We start from the raw sequence: 27,019 nt of genomic DNA, 5'->3' as shown, positions 1-27,019 counted from the left end.
CAATACTTGAGAGCAGAGAGGATCCTTTTCTTGGCCAGAGTCCTTATATGCAGCGGTTGTTGATACATCAACTCATTTCCTAGTTTGGTAAGTAAATTACGACAATAACAAACTTGTTCTAAATTTTTGTAGGATCAGAATGGAATATATCAAATAAATCGGTAAAGATATAAATTTCGAAAGCTAGAGGAAAATGAAGCCTGTGCCAGAATGGAGAAATGCAAGAAATGAAGAAGAATTGGGCACAAACTGCTTTCCTTAAATACTACTACTAATAATAATAACACATGGCGGAACAGCCTATTAAGGGTCCGGGCCTACAGACTGCCGATCTCATTCACCCGAGGTGGGAGATCATCCAACTAAAAAACTAGTTACGGGGTGACGTGTGGTCAGCACGACGAACCTCCAGTCGATGTTGTAGCTTTTCATGACCGGGTTACGCTACTCATTAGTAGCTCCCCAATTTCCTCACGACGGTACAGTCACAGACACTTCTGGGTTGTAATAATCCCATTGACTTTCAATGGAATCATTACAACCCAGAAGCATCCGTGACTGTACATGGCCATCGACGTCTGCAGGATTTCTTTCAGGGAGGGGCAAGGGAGGTATTTTTTTAAGGGGATCAAACAAGGCACATTTTCCCCCAAAATAGTGTTGTTCCCTAAAAAATGCTTAAATTTATGGTGTTCATGCAATAATTAACACATATTATTGTGGCTAAAATGAAATTATATGTGAGAAATACATAATTTTTGGTTGATTTTCATTTTACAGGGGGGCACGGCCCCCCTTGTCATTCTTCCGGACGCACATGTACATGGCCACCGGTCCCATACACAGGCCGAAATCTCAGGAGAAAAGTTGTGACGCTTCCCTCAGGAGACTCGAACCTGCATGACGCCTTAAGCTTGACGTCCACTGAGACGCGGAGGAACGTGGCAAAAGACCCGTCTCAGTGGGCGGACAACCTTTAAGATAACCGCAGACTTCTGATACGGAAATTCCCGCTTCTGTTCTGCGCGTTTCCTTGTAGTGGGTGTTACACCATTTGATTTCAATAGAAGCAGACAACTGAAGTTCTGTTGCCGCGTTTATCTGCTTCTCAGTGCGCGTTAAGCTTTAAATCGTACGGCCACTATGCGGGACCCTTAAATACCAAGGCATAGGAAATTAAGAAAGAAAGAAGGCGAAGAAAGAAAAAATGAATTTAAATAATTAATAAACTTTCGTAAGAGGAGCGGGAGTCAGGATTGAGCACCTTAGAAGTTTTAGGTACTGAATCTTCCATTTGGTAATCATTGTATATCTCAATGTGTTGCAATTAGTTAAGTATTTGATCACACCACAATGTGTTGTAACATCTAATACAGTGAATCGGATGTCATGTCAGGGATGGAGTCACAAGAAGAGCTTCCTTACTTAAGATAGTACACAGTGCAGTGGCGTTAAAACCTTGGGCTATCTCTTCATATCATAATGTTCAAATGGGAGGCTCTTTTTCGTTCAATGTCTTGGATTTTAAGGTGATGTGACATTCCGATTAAAAATACATACATTACAATTTACTAATAATTATAAAAATATCACTGTTTCATTAATGTAGAAACAGTAAGGAAAACATTTCAAATATTTCATGGTTATTTATAAAATATAGAGGCCCATATTGTGAAATATTTATGTAGGCCTACGTGCGAGAATAAAATATATAATACACTTCTTACTTTGAATATTTAATTTGAGCAGGAACTCCGTTCTTCACTTGCCGACCTCTGTGGTAAAATGGTTATTTGCATAGTGCACTACGCCGCCAGGGATCCCGGGTTCAAATCCAGGCATGGAGATGAGTATTCTTTGTGAATATCCCTTCATGAATTTCATCGTATCGTCACTCATCCTCATCGTCGCGGTTAGCTAAAGTGGCAGAAAAGCAACGCAAAATAATAAATCAAATTCATTCTTCTCTTCTTTACGATGCCAGAGGCCTGCATATCTTCACGATTTGAAGCTTATCCTCATGCAAAAGTCGAGTAAATTGTTTCGTGAATAGTTTGTTAATTATGTCACTCATTTTCGTTCACTACACGTCGCAGCACAGATCATTCAAAACATATATACGTCATTCACTCACCCACTTAGGAAAATCCACGCAGTAAGAAACCTAATGTCCTTATACTTTCTTCAACGCGATTTCCACTCGCAAAATGCCCTTTGTCATCTCCGGCCAGTCAGTCTACCCCAGCCAGTCATAAACAAACCAGCAGAGGAGTTGAAAACACCGTAAAGCGTGGTTGGTTGAAGGTCAGCGGCCTGCGACTTCCGCATGTGTTCGTTGGGACTGTGTTGTTTTGGCCAAGAGGACAAATTTCCTATCACATGCCAACACATTTCAAAATTTCCCTTACCTGGAAAAAATCCCATGCTGGTTTGCGAATTGGCTTCGCTGTAAGGTTTTACCTCCGTTATAAAATGAAGACTTTCCTGTCCACGCTTGGGCTTGGAAGCTACTACAAATACGTCAGCGATCGCCTCTAGGCGCTGGTAGGGGACGAAATTTAACCGATGAAGCCTGGTGGTAGCTTTAAAGGAAAGGGAGCCATCCCCATGTAGTACTATAGTTTTCTCCCGCGCTGGTTATTTGAGAGTGAAGAATCAGCCACATTTGCTAGTCGATTATTTTCTGTATTTAATCTGGGCTTCGGGGATACCATAGCTAGCCTAGAATATACGCGCCTGACGCAGTGGCAAATTGGTGCACGAGGGGAATTTAATAAAGCAATACGAGATTTAAAGATGACGATAGAAAATGTAACTATGCTGTACAGTGCGGGGCATATTGAGGAAGTTAAAACACGTTCCATTTCTACTCTTTTTCTGTCGCAAGACAGAAGCAGGATCTACAAACCAGAGTGCTAATGGATACATACTATGGACAGAGTCCAGGAAATTATCATTATTTGACACAAAATCTGTAAAAATACGATTCTCATATATTTATTTGAACAAACATTGAAGTATTTGACATTGAACATTAACTTGCATAAATTTACAACCAAGAATTAATTATTTTACAACCATTTATTTCATTAACAAAATCCTTATAAACAAATAATTGAGCAAAATGAATTCCCTTTGTGTGAATTTATACAATTTGGTATTAAGACAGAAAAATGAATAGTGAGCAAGGCCATACGATTGAGAATTACAGAAAGGGTTCCCGTATACCTAACAAAATATCATGTAAATGCTGAGAATAATATACTACATGCAACATAGTAAATAAATCAATTACGAAATAAACTAGTACCTATAACTTAAAGGAAACCGCATCCTATAGTCATACTCACCATTTATGTGACTGCTAGGCTATTTCACATCGCGACCCTCTCTCTTTGACGATACCTCCAGACAAGCCACGTTCATTTCTCAGCCTTTTTGGTTCACATGGTTTTGACGAGCTCAGCTCGAGCGACCTCGTATCTCAAATGTTCATTTTCCTACATAACACGATTTATTTTCTACTTGAAATTTTGCACATAACTATGGAACTCATTGTCCCTTGAAAATAAATAAATAAATAGATATACAGACGTTGACTCTCATCTCCAAGGAAACACTCTTTAATCTATTTGTGTTCCATTCCAGAGTACATTAGTTGCTGTTGAACCCCAAACGGTCACCCGAGACAATGTATAGACCTGAAGGTAAGTGTTGAGGCGATGAGGGTAAGTAGGATATCAGTGATTGTATTTACAAAAATAAATACAGAATACCACAGTTATGAAAAGAACATATAGTAAATAGAATATCATGTTTCAAAATAGAGAAATCATGGACCTAATCTCCTCCAAGAAATATTGAAAAAAGTGAAGAAAGGGCGCTTTAATACTTTCCCACGCAGTGTTTTACATTAAACAAAGGATAGAAAATACCGTTGCAATTTTGTAACTCCTAGGTTAGCATCAATGTGCCATTGTTGTCATGCAGCTATAAGTTGCACATGTCTCTCGAAATGGAATTACCGAACTGCAACTTTCAGATTTTAATAATCCGTACCAACAGTTTCGGGATGGCCAAACTCAATGATATACTTTTAAGCAAGAGTACTGGAGAGTCAAGGACATGGCATTATTCAAGTGCTTCATCAATTCGTCATTAATCTTCATCGTTGCCGAAAGTGATAGTAAAATGTCATAGAGTAAGTAAAATACTGCGTTATAAACAACCTTTTATTTTCTATACCAGTGGTTTCCAAACACGGCGCCCTTAGTGTTTCAAGAGTTTTCCGTAGCAGCCAAGTCGGAATGTAGGCCTATCTACAACACTTGCAGCGCTTAGTTAGTGTGGTTAGGTTGCTTGTCTTAAAATGTATCCGAATTTGATACTTATGTGTAAAAAGTGCTAAAACCCGAGACTAACAAGTAAGTGTCAGTTCAGTGAAAATATTGGAACATTTCGCGAAGCCTCTGTAAGCGTGGTGCACACTTTGGGAACCACTGAACTGGATTATAATTATAATAAGTAGCATATAAGTAATGGCAATATTTTTCATGACATAATTTACATGAACTAATTCCGATTTATATTTCTTTATCACGCGCAGTCAAAGTCTTCAACGACTCTGTCCATGGCCATATCACTCTTCCTCAGATATGCGTTCAAATCATGGACACCCCAGCGTTCCAACGTCTCCGAAACATCAAGCAGATGGGAGTTACAAACCTCGTCTACCAAGGAGCCTGCAATACACGATTTGAACACGACTTGGGGTGAGTTGTTATTTAAGAGCCATTATTTTGACATTCATACAAAAAAGTCATATTTTGATCGATGTATTTTTTATCTCAAAGATTTTTTTATATCTTGAAGTAGGTAATGAGAAATGAATATTGTGCAATTTTGAGACCTTGAAAAAACTTTCCCTCCCCTGTGAAAAATGTCAAAGTTCAAGGTCAGACCGACCATTTTTCATGAAAAGTGAAATATGGGTAAACAAAGTCAATAAAGGACAAAACAAGGCCAATGTCGGAAATAATTCCTTAAAAGCTGAATTTTGGTCAGTTGTTAGAACACTACTAGTAGTGCAAAATCCCAAAAGTCCCCGCCTCTCCTCACGGTGCTTCCCCCCCCCCGCGTCCCCCCAAACAACAATTTCACAGACTCTCAGTGTGGCCGCGGTGGCTCAGTCAGTAACGCGTCTGACTACCATGCTCAAGGTCCCGGGTTCCCCCGGCCGGTTCAAATCCGGGAACTTTTCTAACGTTGGAAGCGGCCCCAGCGCCCACCCAGCGTAGAATAACATGGGTACCTGGGGGAAACCCTGGGGGGTAAAGGTGGTCAGGGACGTGGTGCTGATCACATCACTCCCACTCACGACCGGATCAAGAAAGTGTGGGGCGTTACACCCTCATCCCCTATACACCTTCATGGCGTGCTGTTAAGCACAGGGGAACACTTTACCTTTTTTTACCTTTTACCTCAATTATTATATCTCTGTAACCAATCGTCGTAGGCAGGTTATATTTCTTTAGTCTTCATTCTCATTGGATGGGCTACAACAAAGATTCTGTTCAATGGTTCGATAATGTTGGTGGTTTTGCCGTAATTTAAAAAATAATCTTTAAAAAGTGAAATTTTCTAGTACTTTTTAACGTTTTGGCTTGTAACTTTTGAATAAATTATATTACAAGAAATTGTTTCGAATAAACGTTGAAGCCTATTTTGTAAGCTTTAAAACTATATAAGTTTTAAAGTATTTTAAGGTAGGGTAGACCATAAAACGTGTCTCCAAATGGAAGATAGTACCAAAAAAGACTCTCTTTATCACAGTCCGCCGGTTAAGACCGGAATCATTGACTTTTTAATAAGATAAAGAGACTTGGAAGAATTAATTGTTGTACCACTTAAGATATGTTCAGTCAAATAGCCAATTGCCATCTGCGTTCTCACTGCCGCCATCTTGGAAAGAGTCCCCCATATTGGATATTTTTGATTTGATAAATCTCGGGAACGGTGGCACCTAACAACTTCCGATTTTTTTTTTCAGAAATGTTCCAAATAGTGCAAACTTCAAAAATATAGTAATAAATGTATTTTTGAAATATAAAAAATAGTAGTTTTGTAGAAAAACTCACTACTTTATGTGAATAACGGCAAGTTGAAAGTCTTAATAATTCTGGAACTAAACAATAGTAGTATTTTATATCTTGTAAGATGTTTCTTAGAAGACCTTGAACAAACTGAAGCCTTAATATACTATTTTTATATTTATAAATTTATATTTAATAACATTTTAAAGATATATAAAAGTTATGTGCAACCCAATTTAATTTCTGAAAGTGGGCGTTATTGAAATTTATACAGTATTAAATTGTTTTATTATTCGAAAGAAAACACATATTCATTGTAATTGATGATACGAAAATACTGAAATTTGTTTTCAAAATATTTTGATATGAATTTCTCATTATATCGGTTCCCTTTTCGATCAGGTCTTCAATTCAAATCCTACATTTGGATAATATAGTAGTACAGACAAGATTTCCCATTCAACACCAATCACATATACTCTGTCCTGGGAATCTCTGGAGCAAGGTCACGCATAACGATAGAGAAGGGGAGAAAGCGAGAAGGCGGAGCAAAGCAGTACACTCTGATGAAAACAGCTGGTAAATTCAGTTCCTTTCCCACCTCCACGCAATCCCGGTTTCTCGCAAGTTTTTATTCGTCGAGCCCTCTCGAGTTACTCCTTGCGCAGAGACTTAATTTCGTTCGCTTGCTCAACAGATTCCAGGGACAGAGTATAGTACATCGTGCTTGGTTGTAATGGTCTTGAGCGTGAAAACCCCACTAAAGATCGGACAGAGATTTGATGTATAAAGATAGGTTTATTTCATGAAGGCTCTTTCCCAGGTGAACAGTGTGAATTTCTGTCTCATTTAAGTTCTTACACTGAGAGGGTTTTTTTTACTTGCACTATCTTGAGTCAGCTTCTGCGTTAAAATTCACAAGGTATACATCCTTATGCAGTTTGTAGAGCGCACTGGTTGAAGTCTCATGAGTACTACTGTAGTTATTCACATGTCAAACTTTATGGTTGGTTGGTTGATTTGGTGTTTAAAGTACACTTTAGGCACAGTAAGGTTAATCGGGACTGGACCTACAGTTTAAAGTGGAATCCGAACCACTTGTACCTCCACCGAGTATCGAACCCGGGACCCCTTGATTACAAGGCAACGACGCTACCACTGCGCTATTCGGGGAGGCCCTACCCCTTGATTACAAGGCAACGACGCTACCACTGCGCTATTCGGGGAGGCCCTCAAACTTTATGAAATGAATCCCTTGTACCAAGTAAGAAGTACTTTTTATTTGCTCCAGATCTAGCTTCTTCCAGCGAGAACACCACCATTTATTTTAAGACGGTCATTTCAACGTGGACCCTCCCAACATGATGACTCTCTTATCGTCTCCACATAGATGTGGCCAGCCCAGAACCACTGAATCCAGTTCGATATTTTGAATATTTGTTGGTCGCATGCAATAATTGGAACTGTTCCGATTTCAGAAGATTTACCACTTTTAGAGTGACGTCAAACCAATGTCATATCATTGCGACTTATTAAGTCATCATTAAACAAAAGCAGAAGTGCTGTTGCATTATGTGGATGAGTTGAAGTTTGAAGTGATATACAAACTATGTTGCAGAGTGTGATTGCTATCAATTCATCTGAGGTAATTCATACATTTGAACACCACGCGGTTTCTTTACTTGCAATTTCTTAACTCATCAGATCTTGAAGGCTGAAAGGTTCTGAGCTTAAGTCACTCACTCACTTTCTAGCATTTCTAAACCCGAAAGTTTATAGCTGCAGCAACACAAGCCTTCCATCTGTGCCTATCCTGGGCAAGATCAATCCAATCTTTTCCATCCTTACCGATTTCCTTTACATCTATTTCAACGTTATCCCTCCATCTTTATCTTGGCCTTCCTACAGGTCTCTTACCATCAGGTTTCCCAAGTATCCTGTAAACTCTTCTTTCCTCTGCCATTCGTGCCACATGCCCTGTACATCTAAGTCTTCTTGATTTAAATATTCTAATAATATCTGGACATGAATGCACATTATGCAGTTCTAAATTATGTAACCTTCTCCACTTACCTATCTCCTCATCCCTTTTAGGTCCAAATATTTTTCTAAGGACTTTATTTTAAAATTCTCTTAATTTATGTTCCTCTTTTAATGTACAGGGCGAAGTTTCACATCGATACAATACTACAGGCAAAATTACTGTTTTGTATATTTTAACATCTAATATCTTAGATATTGTACAAGAGAATGAAAATTTATGAAGAGAAAAGTGTTCAGATCTTAAGGCTTTCCGGAAATGTATAGTTATTGGGAAACATCCCAATCTAATATATTCGTTTTGACATGGATAGAATGGGCTATTTTTATCAACTTTTGTCAACATGAGGATGTTAGAATAATAAAATTTCTGTATTATCAAAGAACTTCCAGCACTTATAGTCATAGGGTTGTTATCTTTCGTGTAAGTGCCCTTGGTGTCAACCCAGCTCTGCTGATTTCTGATGCAGGAGTACAGAACAACAGTGGTCCTTGGATACCTCAATGGCTGACAATACTATGTACCTGCTGGTGATAACTATAGAGAAATCATAAGATACGCCGAAAGAAAACAGTACACTGGACGTTCCAAGTGTTGAATGGAAAATCTTGCTTCCACTACATCATGCGAATGTGAAGGATACGATTTTGAAACCTGGTCAAAGAAGGGAAACGATCTTATGAAAAATTCACAACAATATATTTTCTAAATCATTTTCACTATTTTTGTATCATCAATTACAATGAATATGTGTTTTCTTTCAAATAATAAAACAATTTAATACAGTATAAATTTCAATATCTCCCACTTTCAGAAATTAAATTGGGTTGCATAGAAATTGTAATTATCTTTAAAATGTTATTAAATATAAATTTATAAATGAATGGCTTATTGCAGAAAGGGACCTGAGTCACATTTTTGAGGTATCGGAGTTAATTTTTTCATCTCCACTGTGTCTAGCAGCATACTGCAGGGGGGTGCATTGAGGGTTGCAAAATTAACTATTCATTATGTTGAATATTTGAGCCAACAACGGCACATTTCTTTCTTACACTATTAATATTATACGATTTTTCATTGTTTTTCTCAGAATTGTGCAAAAGTGACTCAGGTCCCTTTCTGCAATAAGCCATTCAAATATAAAAAATAGTATATTAAGGCTTCAGTTCGTTTAAAGTTTTCTAACAAACATCTCGTAACCTTACAAGATATAAAATACTACTATTGTTTAGTTAAAGAATTATTAAGACTTTCAACTTGCCGTTATTCACATAAAATAGTGAGTTTTCTACAAAACTACTATTTTTTAATTTTGAAAAATAGATTTATTACTATATTCTTGAAGTTTGTACTATTTGGAACATTTCTAAAAAAAAACAATGGAAGTTGATAGGTGCTACCGTTCCCGAGATATATCAAATCAAAAATATCCAATATGGCAGACTCTTTTCAAGATGGCGGCAGTGAGAATGCAGATGGCGATTGACTATTTGATTGAACATATCTTAACAATTAATTCTTCCAAGTCTCTTGCTATTATAGCGTCGTTGCCTTGTAATCAAGGGATCCCGGGTTCGATACCCGGTGGAGGCACAAGTGGTTCGGATGCCACTTTAAATTGTAGGTCCAGTCCCGATTAGCCTTTCTGTGCATAAAGTGGACTTAAAACAACAAATCAATCAATCAATCAATCTCTTGCTATTAAAAAGTCAATGATTCCGGTCTTAACCGCCGGAATGTAGCCCATCTAATGAGAATTAAGACTAGAAGAAGATCGGCTGCCTACGACCATTAGATTCGGAGATATGGGTCAATAAGTGAGAGTCTGCGAATTTGAGGTTGGGGGGGCGCTGGGGGGGGGGGCACCGCGAAGAGGAATGGGACTTTCGGGATTTTGTACTACTAGTAGTGTTCTAACAACTGACCAAAATTCAGCTATTACGGAGTTATTCCCGACATGAAACCTTTATTGACTGGGCTATAAGCTCGGAGTGCTGTATCTCAGGAAAGCAACAACACCCCGAAATTCTGTTTTCATATATTGTTTGTATAACCCTCCTTGCTTGTAAACATTCGCTTGTTTTGGTGGGGAATTGTTGCTTTCCATTGTTAGGCTCCAACAAAAAAGTACCAAGATCATGGTATTGATACGGTCTTACAGTGGTGGAAAAAAAAGTTCTTCCCCATAAGACTTAAATGGCAGTAAATAATGCCGGAAGGGTAGGCAACACACATTGCACCATTAGGTGATCGGGTGATTCTGTCTGTCTCAAGAGCAACTCGTCTTTCATGCAAAAGCCAACAGGCACAGGAAATGTAGGAAAGTCACGTGACTTGTCAGGTGGAATGTTGTTCGTCAGAAATTCGCCTTTTCTCAACCCAGGTCGCAGGAACCGAAAAGAGCTACACGTTATATCTCCGAAAATGATTCGCCTAAAAACGTTGAACGAAACGCTAAATCAATTCTTGCCTTAATTACATAGGCTACTATACTATATGTGCCTCAGTAGCTCAGTCGTTAGGGCGTTTTATTACCATGCAAAAGATCTTGGTTCGATCTCCGACGGAGGAGAATCGGGATTTTGTCCACCTGTTCAAGCTGCTCCGGTACCCACCCAACGTCGTATTAAGTGGGTTCCTGGAGGAAATTCTGGGGAAGGGGGCGGGGGTAAGGCGGCCAGGGGCGTGGTGCTGATCACATCATCTCCACCTTCGGCCTGGTGAAGAAAGCTTGGGGCCCTAACTCCACACTCCCTATACGCCTTCATGGCTTCGTGTAAAGCACAAGGTAGCACTTTACTTTTTTTAATTTACTATACATCCCGATTTTGTCGGAACAGAAATTCATACATGTTATATTTCCTTATAAGAATAACAGCCGATATATTTTGTGCGTGTGTGTGTGGGTGGGGGAGGTATAATCCTAACATGTGAGGTGATCCTTTTCCCACTACTCCATTTTCAGAAATAAATCTCAATTCCACACACTGAAAATGTAGCACTTTCTACATCTTAGCATGCAAATATCTAGTAGCAAAGTAATGTGTGGAAAGAGAAAAATTAACGATTTGTAACGGCACTCTGGAAATTTCGTAGTTTATTTTTTTCTAATTTGAACTGACATTCATAATATTCATTAACAATCCCAATATTGACTAAAGAATAGCTTAGTCTTTCTGCTACTTTCAATTCTTCATTACCGTAGTCACCGTAACTCTCTCTCTCTCTTAGCCTTCCCGATGGCGTAGTAGTTGCGGAGTCGACTTGTAATCAAGGTGTCCCCGGTTCGATACCCGGTGGAGACACATAGTGGTTCGGATCCCACTTTAAACTGTAGATGCAGTCTCGATTAGCCTTACTGTGCATAAAGTGAACTTAAAATACCAAATAAAAATAAAAATAAAAATCACCGTAACTCTCTACAAAGCCAGAGGATTCAGGTTCGAAACCTGTTGAAGCTTAGATGTAGCATTGCATTCGTATTATTACCCATCATCTTCATCGTCGCGATTATCGCAAGAGGTAAAAATGCGACACAAAATAACCCAAACGGAAGCTTGGAATGAATCTGAATATTGGTTACGTTGGGTATGTAGAAATCACTTCCTGTGATGTAATAGGGTTTTTGATTAGAGACCATTTGTATGTATAATACATATCGTTGTTGCGAACAATAAGTAGTTTCACGTTCACCACACTCTACGGTTATTTAGAAATGTAAGGAAGAAAGATCTCTAAATTTCCGCTTTCACATGTCAACGAAACTTTAACATAAGTTCAGTGTAGGTCACCAAAGAGATTTACATATTGTTATGATATTTTTTAAACGTCACGAAATCTAATTCCAATAGAATACGATACTACTCCGTACGTTCCTGTAAATGTTCACCATTAGTCTGGCGAAAAAAAAAAGTAACAAAGATTTCCGTGTTTCCTTGAGCAAAGGCAGCAAAGACAGCAAACACCAACTGCTTCGATCAGTGACCTTCACTGTCTGAGTGACTCACAGCAGGCCTGTGTTCGCTCCAGTGAGCGTATAAAACAGGTATTTTATTTCGTTCGTTTGAATCCACAGTTATCTAGCTAACATTCTAATATTTTCGTAAAATATGTAGTGAACAAGTTGCATACATTATGGTCTTCCAGAGTGTTGTTGCCTGCTATTTACACGCGGGAGATGTAATCCATGAATTCGGGAAGGAAAAAGTTGACAATTTCGTAAACAAAGTCTGGAAGTTCTTGTTTATTAAAATGTAAAAAACTACTATATACTGGGAAAAAACAGAATTGTGTGCCTTATTTCTCCAATAAGGACTGCTTATGTAATTTCTGGAATGAAACTTGTTACTTTGAACAAATTACCGACACTTATAGTATCGATAAAACTTCACAAAGTAAGCATTTTTATACATTTATCCGGACTTTCCCGGATCTAGAAAATCGGGATGTAATTTCTGAGCTGGGAATGTAATTGTTTTTCCGAACATCCAGTAGCAACAATGCACACTGTTTGATTTAAGCATACTTCTCCAATGAACCACGTTATCTCAGACTCCCCTCAGATTTTCTGTTTCTCCATCTAATTTGAAGTTACCTGATGCCCAAAATACGTATAAGACATTTGTGATTTCTTTCAAATTCCTTCAGGAGGCCAGACACAACTCTAAAATCTAGGACACGTCCGGAAATAAGAACTCTTCTTATAACCTCTTTTTATTTTATTATTTAGCGTCGTTTTTCTTTCACCTTTTGCTAATCGCGACGACGAGGATGAGTGATATGATGAAATTGATGAAGGGGCACTTACAAAGAACACCCATACCCACGACGGGATTCGAACCCAGGACATCAGACATCGTAGGGCACTGTGCTAACCACTCCGTCACGGACGGAATTCTTATAGCCCTATTCGTTCCTCAAGCATTTTTCCTATCTTTAACTACACACGAAACATAAAAGACAATCTAAATAAACAGGTCCCAGTTCACACTCTCACCGTAAAAAAAAACATATGCATGTGAAAATTCAAAATAATATTTATTTTTAGGTAGTTGTGATTTATTATTGTATATTAAAGAAATATATTAGTGGTAAAATGACGGAAGTAGAGGAACATCTCCAATGAAACACTCATGCCTTATGGATTTCTTGCCGAACAAGGTTCCGAGTTCGAGTTCCGACCAAAATGGGTTCATTGTGTATGTTAATTCATGTCTTTAATGTAACCATAAATCGTCGTCATGAGTAATTTAACTTCAGAGGAAGAAAACTGAGGTAATTACCAATGAAAACAATAAGAAAACGAATTTTATCTTAAAGCCCTGGCTTTGTGCCACATATTCCATCACGGGGACTGACACTTTACGTAGGTGTAGACACGCTTCGTACAATTTGATGATATCGCGATTACGTAATGGATGTGAAGCCACTTAAGTGAACCCCCCTATAATTCCAATTTTATTTCTAAATTCTAAATTAGCATAATATCACATAGTTTACCTATTCATAATATGCGCCGCTTTGGTGCACTTTGTGGATTGTTTCGTTGGTTGGTTGTTTTGATTAATGTTGCATTAATCAACATCAGGTTAATCGCGACAGGCAAAGTGGAGGGAAAATGACAATGAAGCAGATCGAGGGAGCCCTTTGTTCCTGAGTAATGAAACTTTGTCTACATGCAAATGAGTCGCTGCGTGAAATCGCTGAAAATGTCATTTATTAATTTCTTAATTTTGCTTATTTTATATTGCTTTTCTAGCACTTGCGTCAACAAAGGCGATGAGGATGATAGCTTCATTAATCGCAGCGACTCATTTGCATGTAGACAAAGTTTCATTAATCGGGAACCAAGGGCTCCCTCGTTATGCTTCATTGTCAGTGGCGCAGTGGTAGCGTCGTTGCCTTGTAATCAAGGGGTCCCGGGTTCGATACTCGGTGGAGGTACAAGTGGTTCGGATTCCACTTGTCGATTGGCGTAGTGGAGATGCGCATTAAGAGTAACAGGACATACTCAAGATGGAATTAATTTTCATATATTTCTTTATTTTCTCTTCCATACGGCTAAGGGCACCTGCATGGGCGGCAATTGCCATCCTCGATTTCAAATTATATGCAAATAAAAATACATTTCGTAATTTTTTTTTCGTAAATACGTAAAAATTCAGAGCCGTAGCTAGGGGGCGGCGAACAATCTAAGTTAAAACGTTATAAAAGAGAGAATGTGGAGCCCTATTAAAATAATATTGTTTTCAGTTTGCAATAATTTGGATTGAAGGGTCAAGTCCTGTAGTACGGCCAGTCTTATAAAATGGCTTTTTCGTACTGTTGTGCCTCGACGACTAAAGAGGCATCTGTTTGGGTACTACCGAAATGTTAGTGAGAGTTATGGCGACCGTCCTGTGGCAGTGAATGTTGAGCTCCGTGCTTTGTTCAGCCGTACGCTTGTTTTAATGAAAAAACTGTGTCTGATGGTGAGTAAAGAACAGCCATATTGTTTTTTTGGTGATTTATATTCTTACGTAGCATTAGTGTTAGATGTGTGTTGCAAACGGGAGCGTCCTGTGTCGGTAACATGTGCTCATTGTAGTATACAAAGACACTGTGAAGCCAACAGGTGCTGTCATCTATGAACCACAAACGGAGCTGTGTATTGTTACATAGTCTTGTATAATGGCCAGGCTTATGTCCTATTCCTTCAATACCCCGAAAGAGAGCTCTAGCAAGATGCCAAAGAGCAGCAGTCCTGACGTCACCTGACCACATAAGGAAGATGTCAGAGAAGAAAGTGGATAAATTAAAGAAAAAGAGTAATAGAAAGCAAAAAGGGAGTAATATTTTGTCCTGCTACTCTTAATGCGCATCCCCACTACGCCAATCGGCAAGGTCGCGCGCAAAAGTCGTTCTGCTTTCCGAACTCGATAGACGCACAGCACTGCGGAGTGGAGACGTGCATCAGTCTGGATCGACGACTTGTTGTCAGCACACGTGAAATACTCCGTGAAAAAGCATGACAAGACAGATTGCAAAATTTGTGTTTTTAAAGAGAAACAAATAAAACAGTTTTTTTGTTTTAAACATGTTTTAATGAAGAACAAAAACATGTTTTAAACAAATAAAGCATTAAAACAATTTAAAAAAAAATATTTTCTAAGAATGATGATTAATAAGGAATCTCTTAATCATCCAAGGAAGGACTGAGTAATAAATTCTTGATTAACTTCTTAAAATACCTATTTACGCTACTCTTAAATATCGCATGTAAGCTGTTCGAGAAGGTTCAACTAATCCAAACTATCCACGTGCTATATTTTATCGTGAATGCAACAAAATAAGACATTGACAGCAATGTCAGTGTGTCAAGTGCGGAACAAATCTGTTTAATCCATGTACTTTATAAATGTTATGAACAATTGTAAAAAAAATAGTAAAGAAAACATAGCCATGTGTTTTATAGGCTACGTGCCCTACCCGTACTTATTACGATATGTTTCTTTGTTGATTGAAATTACATTTTCAGCCATTGAAGAGAAGACTTCTGCGCACAATAAACAAAATGACACGGATTGAATGAAAAGACAAAGTTACAAAACAGGCAAATAACCAGAAGAGTATCAAATATCAAGTATCAAAATTTGTTTTGAACAAGCCTAAAAGAAACGTTACAACACTGTGTTTTTGAACGTTTTAAACAATTATAAAAAAAACAATATTGCGTTTTAAAGGTTTAAAATAAGTTTACAAAATGTGTTTTAAACAAGATTAAAGAAACACGTTACAACACTGTGTTTTAGACGTTTTAAACATTTTCAGAAAACAATGTCGTGTGTTTTAAAGGTTTAAAATAAGTTATATGTTGTTTTATATTTCTATAATCCTATAACTTGCGAGTCCGTCCACTCCACTCCATGATCAAAAGTTGAAAGAAACAAGGCCTAATCCTTCCCTAACCTGGTAGACACGCTCGGCACCACTCGGTGCGTCCACCACTTCGAGCGTCGGCACGATTCCCTTTGAAGAAAACCGCTACTAGTCGGGTTGGAATCGGCCTGGCAACTGGCCTGTTGACACAGGCCAATGACACGTACCCACTTGCTCGGCTTTTGCGCGCGGCCTTGCCAACTGGCATAGTTGGGACGCGCCTTTACATTCTACTAGTTTTTTTATTTTTTTATTTCAATGTTTGCTCCTTACACCCCCATAGAATTTATTTCTGACTAAGGTTGGGGGGAATGCCCTCCTTTTGTTGCGTCGCTGGGTATCTTCCGTCTGCTCCAGATGCTGCGGTGTCAGAACAAAACGAGAAGTGCACGGTAACTTCATCTTTGTTAAAATCCACTTCTGCCACACTATATCACCATCAATGAACTGTAACATTTGTTCGCGAACTTGTGGGTTCCTCGACAAATGGTACTTTACTAAACATGTTACGTGGAACATATAGAACATATAGAACGTACTAACAGGAAAACTACCCGTTACGATACAACTTGCGTTAAATAATTTCCCGAGCACGACCTGATGGTATCTTGAAAATTTGGAGAAAAGAGGAACCACAAATAGGAGGACAACAAAACCATTTAACAACAATGCCAAAAAATGAACTCACTGAGCTGTAGGTAAGTATTGAAAAACACAAACAGGCCACTTAAAACAAAAGAAGAAACAATTCTTAACAACAATACTGACGAAAGAAAATACAACGCCCTTTTGTTATTTATAGAGACTGCCGACAGTACAGGAAAATATATGCGGCTTCTTTTTCAATGCTTGGCTATTGTATACAATAACAGCGGTCTCACTACGATACCTAACATTCGGGAGCTGAATGGCATTGTAAAAGTTCATGTTTTCAACATAGGTTTTGAATAGGGTTTGCTGAAGGGAGGCTTGAAAGAAAATTAGGGGGTGGGCAAGCACCCCATCGCGTCCCCCTGGCCCCGTCCCTGTTCTTGACCTACATCTCTCTAATTCTCATTGCAGAGTATGCTTCTTGGCTGGCAAAATGGCTGATGCTTTGAACGCCAACTCTGAGGTATCAATCACGGAGGAGGAGAAAGAATGTCTTCAGGTAGCAGGACTTTGCCACGATTTAGGACATGGACCATTCTCTCACATGTGGGATCGGGTTGTCGATCGAGAAAATTACTCTGTAAGTACTACTATCTATGTAACAATATTATTGCATGATGGTTCAACACGAGAATGTATCTTTTAGATGCTGCGTATTTGCAGGTACCGACGTTTCAATTTCGAACAGAGATAGAAAATACTTATACGTCTTTTCTACTGTTACGGCGGCCTATCCTTATACTGGCAAGGGAAGTGGGAAGCGACCAATCCAGCACGTTAATAAACACAGCAGCCTATAGCACGAGGTGCACGTAATACTTCCTCCCGCCGCGTCGTAACTCTCGGCGCCACTGCTGTTGTCTGCTTGGTCTGCGTCGTATTCTCCGCTCCCCACTCCCCACTTCCCTTGCCACATGAGGACCGGCCGCCGTAACAGTAGAAAAGACCTATAGTTAAAAGTTAGTGATGATACAGTATTACTTGTTCATTACTCTGTCTGTCTATTTTAATTCAGTGCGTAGTAGATTGTTTCAAAAGTCGCACAACACTACCGTTGTTCGCCTTCCTCAACTATTTGGAAATCTAGATATTATTAATGATTAAAATCACAGCGATTTTTGTTACAATGCCAAATTAGGGGGAAGAAATAAGTAATGAATTATCGGAGTCACAATTCGCAGTTTTGTGGTTGGAGCTAATGTGTAGTTTACGACCGATTGATGTCACGTGCAGCCGACCTCCATTGTTGAGTGGTTAGCACATCACGCTTCGACGCCAGGGGTCCCGGGTTCAAATCCCGGCCTGGGCATGGATATTTGTGAGTGTCCATTCATCAATTTCATCATATCATCACTCATCCCCATCTTAGCCAAAAGTGGGAGAAATGCGAAGTAAAATAAAACAAATCAATCAATCAAATCAACCAATCATGTCATGTGCAGCACTTGAGTGGCCAGGTGCTTCCTCGATGGCGTAGAGCTAACGTCGTCACCTTTTAAACAATGATTCCCAGTTCAATACCCGATGGAGGCACAAGTAGTTCAGATACCACTTTAAACTCTATGCCCAGTCCCGATTAACATTTCTTTGCATAAAGTGGACTTAAAACAAAAACTCATACTTAATATGCGAACTGAGAAAGTGATTTAGTGGCATAAAAATCAACTCAAATCATCGGCTGATTTCTCTTACTATAACCGCCTGGTCGCTGAACAAAGTTCTCCTTCTCTTCTTGCCTAGCGAGTAGCCTAGAAAAACCCGATCGGCAAAGGGACATTCTTCGGGAAACCCAAACTTTTCGCCTTCAGTTGTGGGAGTTTCGGGGAAGGGGGCGGTCCAGTCGTACACGACACATTATCCTGTCATCATGCACCCTTCACTCGCATTTTAGAGAGAGGCAGGGAATTTGAGACACATTCGCTTGCTACGCGGCGGCAACCATTAGGTTTCGCCGAGCTTATTGAGGGTGTCACCTGTATCGAAAACGAATTGAAACGAAAAAAATTGCCAACGCAGAATACCACGAGAATTTATCCTCAGCACGGCAACTGGACAAAGCCAAATGGTTCAGCGGTTCATGTGACCCTCCCTGGCTTTAGACAGGCTTTAGGTTTTGAAGCTCCAACAATCGAAAGCCCACGGATTTCTGCAGGCTTTGCAGCTTCTTCCAACTACCCAGATATCCTATCGACAGCGGACATTCATTCCGACTATGCACCGCCTCCAGTTCTACGAGCCAGACACCGTTGCCAACTATTAGATTCCAAAAGTCTTTTAGTATTGCTTGAGTCCATGTTAGGCCCAGATAGTCTATTCTGGACTGGACGTACAGTTTAAACTTGGGTCGGAACCACTATGTGCCTCTACCGGTCGTACATACAATTTTGAAACATTGTGTAACTGGCGGTGGTTCTATTTTAGGCTCCGTGGTGACATTTTACACCCTCGATTTCGGCCACATCTCAAATATTTTCGTCAAAATGTAAGTTTCTTCTAATAAAAGGGTGTTTCATAATAGCGCGGAAGGTAATTTTTTCACATCTACGTGCTACGAAACATACGTTTTTGTAATATTAAAATTCCTTGCGTACGTAACGTCAACACGGTTTTTGAGGGCTTCCATCATGGATTCATGTCACAGGCGCACCTCTACACATTTTCTTTTTCTACTTATGATTGACTTCTGGAATGGAATAATGGATAAAGAGGTAAGTTGCTTCTGAGGTTTAATTTTTTGGTAAAAATAGTGTTCGGCAGGTGGCTCCGGCCATTTTCTAACATACCTTCCAAAGGAACCCTATAGAGAAAGGCAGGGGCTCGGTAGCGGTAGAGGGCGGTAGGTCAATTAATTACCCTAGGGGCAGAGCCCGGAATCGGCGGGAATTTTGGAGCCAGCAATTTTTATGAAATTTCTTTGGGTATAGCCCTGACAAACCGACTTTTACATATTATATCATTCGGTACGGTTGCAACGAAACTAACATGGCCGCAAGTACTGTTTCACCTCGCAACTTCAAATGGTTAAAACTCAACTTTAAACGACTCTACAGTCGTAAATACTTGTTTCCGCGCTCCAAAATTTTGGTCTTCAGAATTTGCAACACACTGTCTCATTTTTTAAAAAAAACAAATCCTTGCGAAATCGTGGGTGTAGGATGAGACCACGGACCCCTATTTTAAGCTAATTTATTTTTCAAGCTTACTTCTCTGAAAAATGTTGCAACATTTTTTCTGTATTTTGTCATTTCATTAACCCAATTAAACACCCTTCCTCTTTATATATAGTTATACTACCCATGACTTGCTTAGAGTTTTTATCCCTTCTGGGGCACTAATGTGTTTTGTTTTCGAAAATTTCATTTTGAAAGGAATTTTACCGCCAAGTTAGGTGCAATGTAGTACTTTTCAGCTACTACGGTTCTTACATCACGTTTCGCTGATACAGGCATGACAGCGTCGCAATAACTTCTGTCACATCCGCTCTAATATCCCAGGAGTCGTTCGGACCAGATCACAGGCTGCAAGGATTCTTGCCAAGAGTTCCTTTACTCATTGGTGCCTCGTAGAGAAAACCTTTCACGACCCCAGAAAAAAAATCAAGTAGGGATAGATCAGGTGAACGGGCAGGCCATGCAACAGGTTCGCCTTTACCTATCCACTGCTGTGGGAGTGTCTGCGTCAGAATATCACGAGCACCAGCTATGAATTGGGCTCGGGCCCTATCATGCTGAAAGAACATGCGTTGACGAACGAGAAGTGGGACATGTTCCAATAATTCGGGGAAGATGTCTCTCAGAAACGCAGTGTACACTGGTCCAGTTAATCATGGCGGTAAAAGATACGGACTCCATTGCATGCGCGGTGGATTCTTTCACCTTTTTATTATGGGTTTCCTTCGCGTTGTGCGTGGCTGCCTGACCTTCGAAGGTTTTGGCTTGTAACTTTTCACTGGGACATTTCCGGACCAGGGTTCCCTATCTCGTTTTGTTGGTTCGTTCCCTTCCACCATCCCTGCAAATCTGTAACACGGTCACAGAAACACCGTGTATAAATATATCAATAAAAACAGTATTTACAGTAATTTTCGTGTATTTCAACAAGTCATCGTTTGCTCACGTTGTTGCAGGTTACCTAGTTCTAGAGACTGCATTAATAACAACACGATATAAGATAATCTTTAGATAGTTAAGTCGGGTGGAAATAGGCGGCAGTACTGATTTCACGTGACTTTGTTCTCCTGAAACTACTGGGTAAAGAAAAACCTGACAGAAAGAAAAACCTGACAGAAAGAAAAACCTGACAGTCTTCGAGGTCTGTGAATTCTCGTTCAAAGAAGCTCGTTTACTCAACGAACTACATCTTGCTTGGCGTGCCTATTGCTTGTTATACTCTGTCTCGGGAATCTCTGGAACGAGGGAACGAGAGCAAGTCTCTGCGCAAGAGGGCTCGAGCAATGAAAACTTTCGAGGGAACGGGATTGTGTGGAGGGGGAAGAGACTGCGGCTCCCACTTGTGTGTATCAGGGTCTACTGCTTCGCTCCGGCCACTTTCTTTCTATCCTTCTGCGCGACCTTGCTCCAAAGATTTCCAAGATAGAGTATAGGAGCGACTCCTTATGGTCGGATTTCTTCCGGGGTCTCATGCAGAGCTTTGGTTAGTTATACTATGCACTTCTTGACTCCCTCTGCACTCACGCGTCTAGTTGGTTACACGGTGCAACACCGACTTGTCTACTTCGTTGATTTGGTGTCAAGCAGTGATGTGCCGTAGACTATAAGTTTACGTCTACATGCGTTGTCTACGCGTAATCTACACTAAGATTACATTGGCTTATACACTATGTGGAAGAAAGTCATTGGACACCACATGTCAGCGGATGGCATCAGTTTTTTTGCAATCAATAGGAGGTCGGTCCGCCTTGGGCAGCGATAACAGCAGCCACTCGTCGTGGTAAACTAGCCACAAGTTCATGTAATACACCGAGTGGGGTCTTCCGCCATTCCTCCTGCAGTACAGTCACCAACCCTGGAAGTGTAGAAGGGCGAGGCGATCGCGACCCTAATCGGCACTCCAGTTCATCCCATACATGTTTGATAGGGTTGAGGTCAGGGCTCTGAGCAGGCCAATCCAGTCGGGTGACATTATTTTCTGCATACCACTTCATGGTAGCCCTGGAAACATGACAAGTTGCATTATCGTCGTGGAACACACATTCTTCGTTTCCATAGAAACGCCACAAAGTGGGGAGCGTGGAGTTGTGGAGAATATCTCGGTAGGACGCAGAAGTCATGTGGCCATACACCGGTACCAGTGGACCCATGCCATGCCAGCTGAAACAACCCCAGAACATGATGCCGCCACCACCATATTTCACTGTGGTCACTACACACTTGGGTAACAAACGTTCTCTGGGTAATTGCCTTTCTCACACTTTCCCATCTGATCGAAACAGTGTGAAGCATGATTCATCGCTCCATAGAACCTTCTGACATTGCTCCACCATCCAGTTTCTCTTCTCTTTACACCAGCGTAGTCTCTGCCGTTTATTGTTTTTTGTTATCAAGGGTTTGTGGGCAGCGGCTCGACTATGATAACTGAGCGCATGGGCCTCCTTGCGAAGTGTCTTGGTCGAAACAGTCAAATTGGTTGCACTTTGAAACTCTTCTGCAATCGAATACATCGGACGGGTCCTGTTTTTCCAAATCTCCCTCTTCAGCACTCTCCTGTCCCGGTGGTCCAATTTCGTGGATCTTTCACTTCGTGGTGCATTGCTGCAGTGTCCCTTTTCCTTCCACTTCTTGATGAAAAAGGTTACAGTTGATTTAGGGACCTGTCGGGCATCAGCTATGCTACATATACTCATTCCTCCTATAGAGCAGCCTACTATGATCTCTCTTTCAAACATGCTGAGCTCTTTCCTGTCCATCATTTTAGTATCAGCGAATAATCTGAGAAGGCTCCTGCTGCCGTATATATAACCGCCTGTAGTCTCTTTTCCATGAGGAGTTCGTTTCAGAGTTGAAACCGGGTGTCCAATGACTTTCTTCCACATAGTGTAGTTTACATAGTCTACCGTAGACAATGCAAACAACAGGGAAGGAAGAAATCCCAGTGGTCTTTGAAAGAGAAAGTATTTTTTCTTCAAACATGTCGATAATCTTGGCCTATAACTAACTTAAGACCATCCAACGTAATCAAAGTTATCGAATTTTTACTAACGAAGCAAAAGGGACTACCGGAAGAAAAACAAATGACAGCCATAGTGAAAACTAACATTATTTTTTACACTGACGAAAGAGAAGGTTAAAATTTTTTTTATCTTATTACTGCATAGGAAAGTGCATGTCTCTTTAAAGCAGATTTTTCCACGTGTGAAATGGTGGAAATAGAAGTAAAACAAATCTTGTCATTCTACGGACATCGCATTTTTTTGGGTATGTCGCTGAAAGTTTATTTGGCAGTTCAATTAATACATAGTGAATTGGTTGAACGCAAATAAATACTTATTTCTGGGCAGTGGAATACTTCACTCTCTCTATGTCCACCTGCTGAAGTGTGTTGCTGCTTCTAGAACGATGCCCGTGCCTTGCACGGAGAACGCCGAGCGTCATGTTGTCTACGTTCATTACATAGTTTACATAGTCTACATTGTCTATACGAAGAATGTAGACAATCGTTGTTTACGCGTTGACGCACATCACTGGTGTCCAAGTAGTGTGCTTGGTGTACGCACAGTTTACTTTACGTTCTGGAGCGGTGTAATGTGTGGTATGGGTCACGTGGTGCATGCTAACTAATCAAATGAACGCTTAAAGCAGCAGACAGGCATTTGTTGAATCTTCCGAACTTGAACACCGATAATCGTCTACTCGGTTAAACGTCATTTTCTTGCATCAAAATGAAACCTGGATACACATGCTGTATCACCCGTGGGGCATATATTGAACATTCATTAACGGAAGTTCAATAGTTTACTTCCAATATATTTTTGTAACCCCTCAGGTTATGAAACACCCGGTATAAGCAATTAATTTAGAAATAAGTATCATGTTTGAACCATCGCACATAGAAAGGAGCGTTGAGTGACTAACTTTAAGCGTGGCCCAAAGTCCATGGTGCGAGAGGTCGTAGGTTCGATCTTTGATAGGTAAACATACACTCATTGACATAAAAAAAAAGTTAAGCACTCAGAAGGAGAGGATCGATTTGGACGTAATTTCGTACACGTGTGTAACGTCGATGGGTATGTAAATGCGTTGTAACGATATGTAACGTCTAGAATGGCCACCAGAGTCCATTAGTTGTGCCACCGGGTGATACAGTTATCATGCCTGATACCGTTCGTAAGGCGTGTGGGAAGCGTCAGACAGTCAGACAACACCGTGAGGGAAGTTGATCAACACAGAGAATTCCTCGTAGATGCATCAGACAGCATTACCAGCACTTGACGGAGTTCCAAAGGGACCGAATTGCGAGACTGCATGAGGCCGGTTGGTCGAATCGTGCAATTGCCAGGCATCTCGGGCATTCAGATGCCACAGTGACCAGACGTTGGCACCAATGGGTACTCTCTACAACACCCCATGTCATCCCCCACCATTGGTCGTAACTGGCTGCAGCCGGACAACGGGTTCACCGTTCATATGTTTCTGAGAGTATCCACCATTCAGTTACCTTAAGAACAGTAACAAAAGAAACAACGAAAGAAAACAAGTGAAATTGTAAAAAAAAAAAAAGAGTAAAAAATTCTATCCTCAGTAAAAGTGCTTCAAATATGGAATACCACAGGCAATGAACAAAAAATGGCTTATAACACAGAATATTAATCCATAACTTTTTAGATAAATACAAATTAAGTAATTATGATGTATCCCGTTTCTGTAAATCTAAAATACTACTATATCTACAGGATTTACGTGGAAGGAGGAGGGTGTTGTACACCAACCACTTCAATTATATCATTGGCACTGGATAAACCATCCATGGATTTACTTTCTTCACCAGATGTACCGTACTAGGTGTAGGTGACGTTGAAGCGATATCATTGTGAGCAGAGGTTGTAGTACAAAACATCAGAGGTATATGAGACAGGAGTGAGAGGTAGCACCCCAAAACTTTTGATGTCCATAAAGATATTACGCAAATTGTTCCTCCAAAAAAAATTGTTCCCTTCCCATCTACCGCAATACCGCTTCCTGTGATGCCTGGTTTGGTGCAACTAAATTTCATGAACTTGGTGCAAACCTATTCCATATTCACACACTTTCCTCTACTTTCTATTTCGCATTACTCTTCATCACGTAAAAACATAGATCATAGAAACCATGAAGTAAAGCAGATTAAGTGGTCTCTATTTGATATCTGTGCATTGTGAAAAAGTTCAAAAAAGACTGTTTATCAAGAAAGTGATTGATGTTTATGAAAAGGAAGGAAGGCGAATCCAGTTTCTACGAGGGTGGTTTGAAAAGTTCTCGGAATGGAATAGAAAGAAACGACTTACAAAAGTGATTTTTTTTTATTTTTCAATGTAGTCTCCCTGTACACTAATACACTTGGTCCAGCGATGTTCCAATGCCTTGATCCCATCTCGAAAATTAGATTCCTCCAGGCCTGTGAAATACGTGTCAACTTCGGCTATTAGTTCTTGCTTTGTAGAGAATCTCCGTCCACCGAGGAAACTTTTGAGTTTGGGGAAAAGATGGAAGTCTGAGGGAGCCAAATCAGGCGAATAAGGCGTAACCAAGTTTATGAATTTTTGCCATGGCAACGACACTTGTGTGAGGGCGCGCATTGTCCTGATGCAAGATGATTTTCTTTCTTGCCAAACCTGGCCTCTTTCCCCGTATCTTATGCCTTAGTTGGTCGAGGAGATTAGCGTAGTATTGTCCCGTAATTGTTTGACCAGTGGGAAGATAATCGATCAACAGAATCCCTTTCGCATCGCAAAACACTGACGCCATTACCTTTCCGGCCGACCGTATTGCCTTTGCTTTCTTTGGTGGTGGTGAATCAACATGTTTCCACTGCTTTGACTGTTGTTTTGTCTCTGGGGTATAGTAGTGGACCCACGTTTTATCTGTCGTCACAAACCGGCGCAAAAAATCTGTTTGGTTTCTCTTAAAACGAGTCAAACATTGTTCGGAAATGTCCACTCTGATGCGTTTATGGTCCTGTGTTAAAAGTCGCGGCACCCATCTTCCAGATAATTTTCTCATATCCAATTCAACTGTTAAAATGTGATACGCCCGTTCGGATGACATTCCTATAGCTTCAGCAATTTCACGCACTTTCAGTCGGCGATCCTCCATGACCAATTTATGCACTTTTTCAATAATTTCTGGGGTAGTAGCACATTTTGGGCGACCACTACGTGGATCATCTTCTAAGCTGTCCCTACCAAATTTAAACTCGTTTGTCCACTTTGCAACAGTTGAATATGAAGGAGCAGAGTCCCCCAGTGTGTTCAGAAAATCGGCATGAATTTCCTTTGCTTTCATACCTTTCTTTACGAAGTACTTAATCACCGCTCGAATCTCAATTTTTTCCATCTTCACAAAGCACTGCACGGGAACAACTACAAAGTGACGTCCGCACCACAGATCTCTACCCAGAACACTGACGCGCCACGTGTTCATTAATAAAGGATGGCCTATTACTATGCGGGAACCTCGTTGTCCTAGCACTGACATCTGGTGGTGATTCCGAGAACTTTTCAAACCACGTATTTATATAATAGGCTCGAACCTGAACTTGTATACATGCCAAGGTTTTTTCAATTCAATTTGAATTTTATGATTTGTAGAGCAACAATAATAATAATAATAAAGAAGCTAAGACTGAAGAGCAAGACATGAAAACTTACCCCCCCCCCCCAAGGAAAAAACGTGTGGACGACCTTCATATCAACCCAGAATCGGCACGAATAATTCATTATATCTTCATTACAATTTGGGTTCTCATCAAAATAAATAGTGTGCTAACGAATGCCTAAAAGATAGTACATTTCTGTTGCTCAAAAATATTTTTTCTTTTGTTGTGGCGATTTATCTTAAGGATATAAAGTCAGAATCGCTATGAATAATTTATTAATATCCTGAATACTATTATTGTGCTAATTAACCCTAGTATACCGGTGCTGTAAGACAAACTTACTTACCAGAAGGGGGCTCACAGATCGACATTTTTATCACTGAAATTCCAAAACTGTTTTGTTATTGAATCCTGCTTTCTTTATTGATTATATATGTGAAGTTATTTATTAATTAATTATAATTACAAAAATACCACCATTAATAAAAAAATAACCAATTATTGCATG

General features: G+C 40.0%; 1 protein-coding gene across 2 annotated transcripts in view; it reads left to right on the top strand.

The window, feature by feature from the left end:
- LOC145987156 (deoxynucleoside triphosphate triphosphohydrolase SAMHD1-like) overlaps window positions 1-27,019 on the top strand; it is a 295,372-nt gene continuing 268,353 nt past the window's right edge. For both annotated transcript variants that reach the window (XM_083121664.1, XM_083121663.1), the window contains exons 1-4: window positions 1-87; window positions 3,649-3,707; window positions 4,607-4,772; window positions 17,113-17,281. In XM_083121664.1, coding sequence (XP_082977790.1) covers window positions 3,692-3,707; window positions 4,607-4,772; window positions 17,113-17,281 — 351 coding nt within the window. In that variant the 5' untranslated portion in view covers window positions 1-87; window positions 3,649-3,691. The remainder of the gene's footprint in view (window positions 88-3,648; window positions 3,708-4,606; window positions 4,773-17,112; window positions 17,282-27,019) is intronic.

The sequence above is a fragment of the Lepisma saccharinum genome, chromosome 4 (genome assembly GCF_977018435.1).
Source record: "Lepisma saccharinum chromosome 4, izLepSacc3.1, whole genome shotgun sequence".
NCBI classification, from domain to species: domain Eukaryota; kingdom Metazoa; phylum Arthropoda; class Insecta; order Zygentoma; family Lepismatidae; genus Lepisma; species Lepisma saccharinum.
This window is presented reverse-complemented; position numbering and strand designations above follow the sequence as displayed.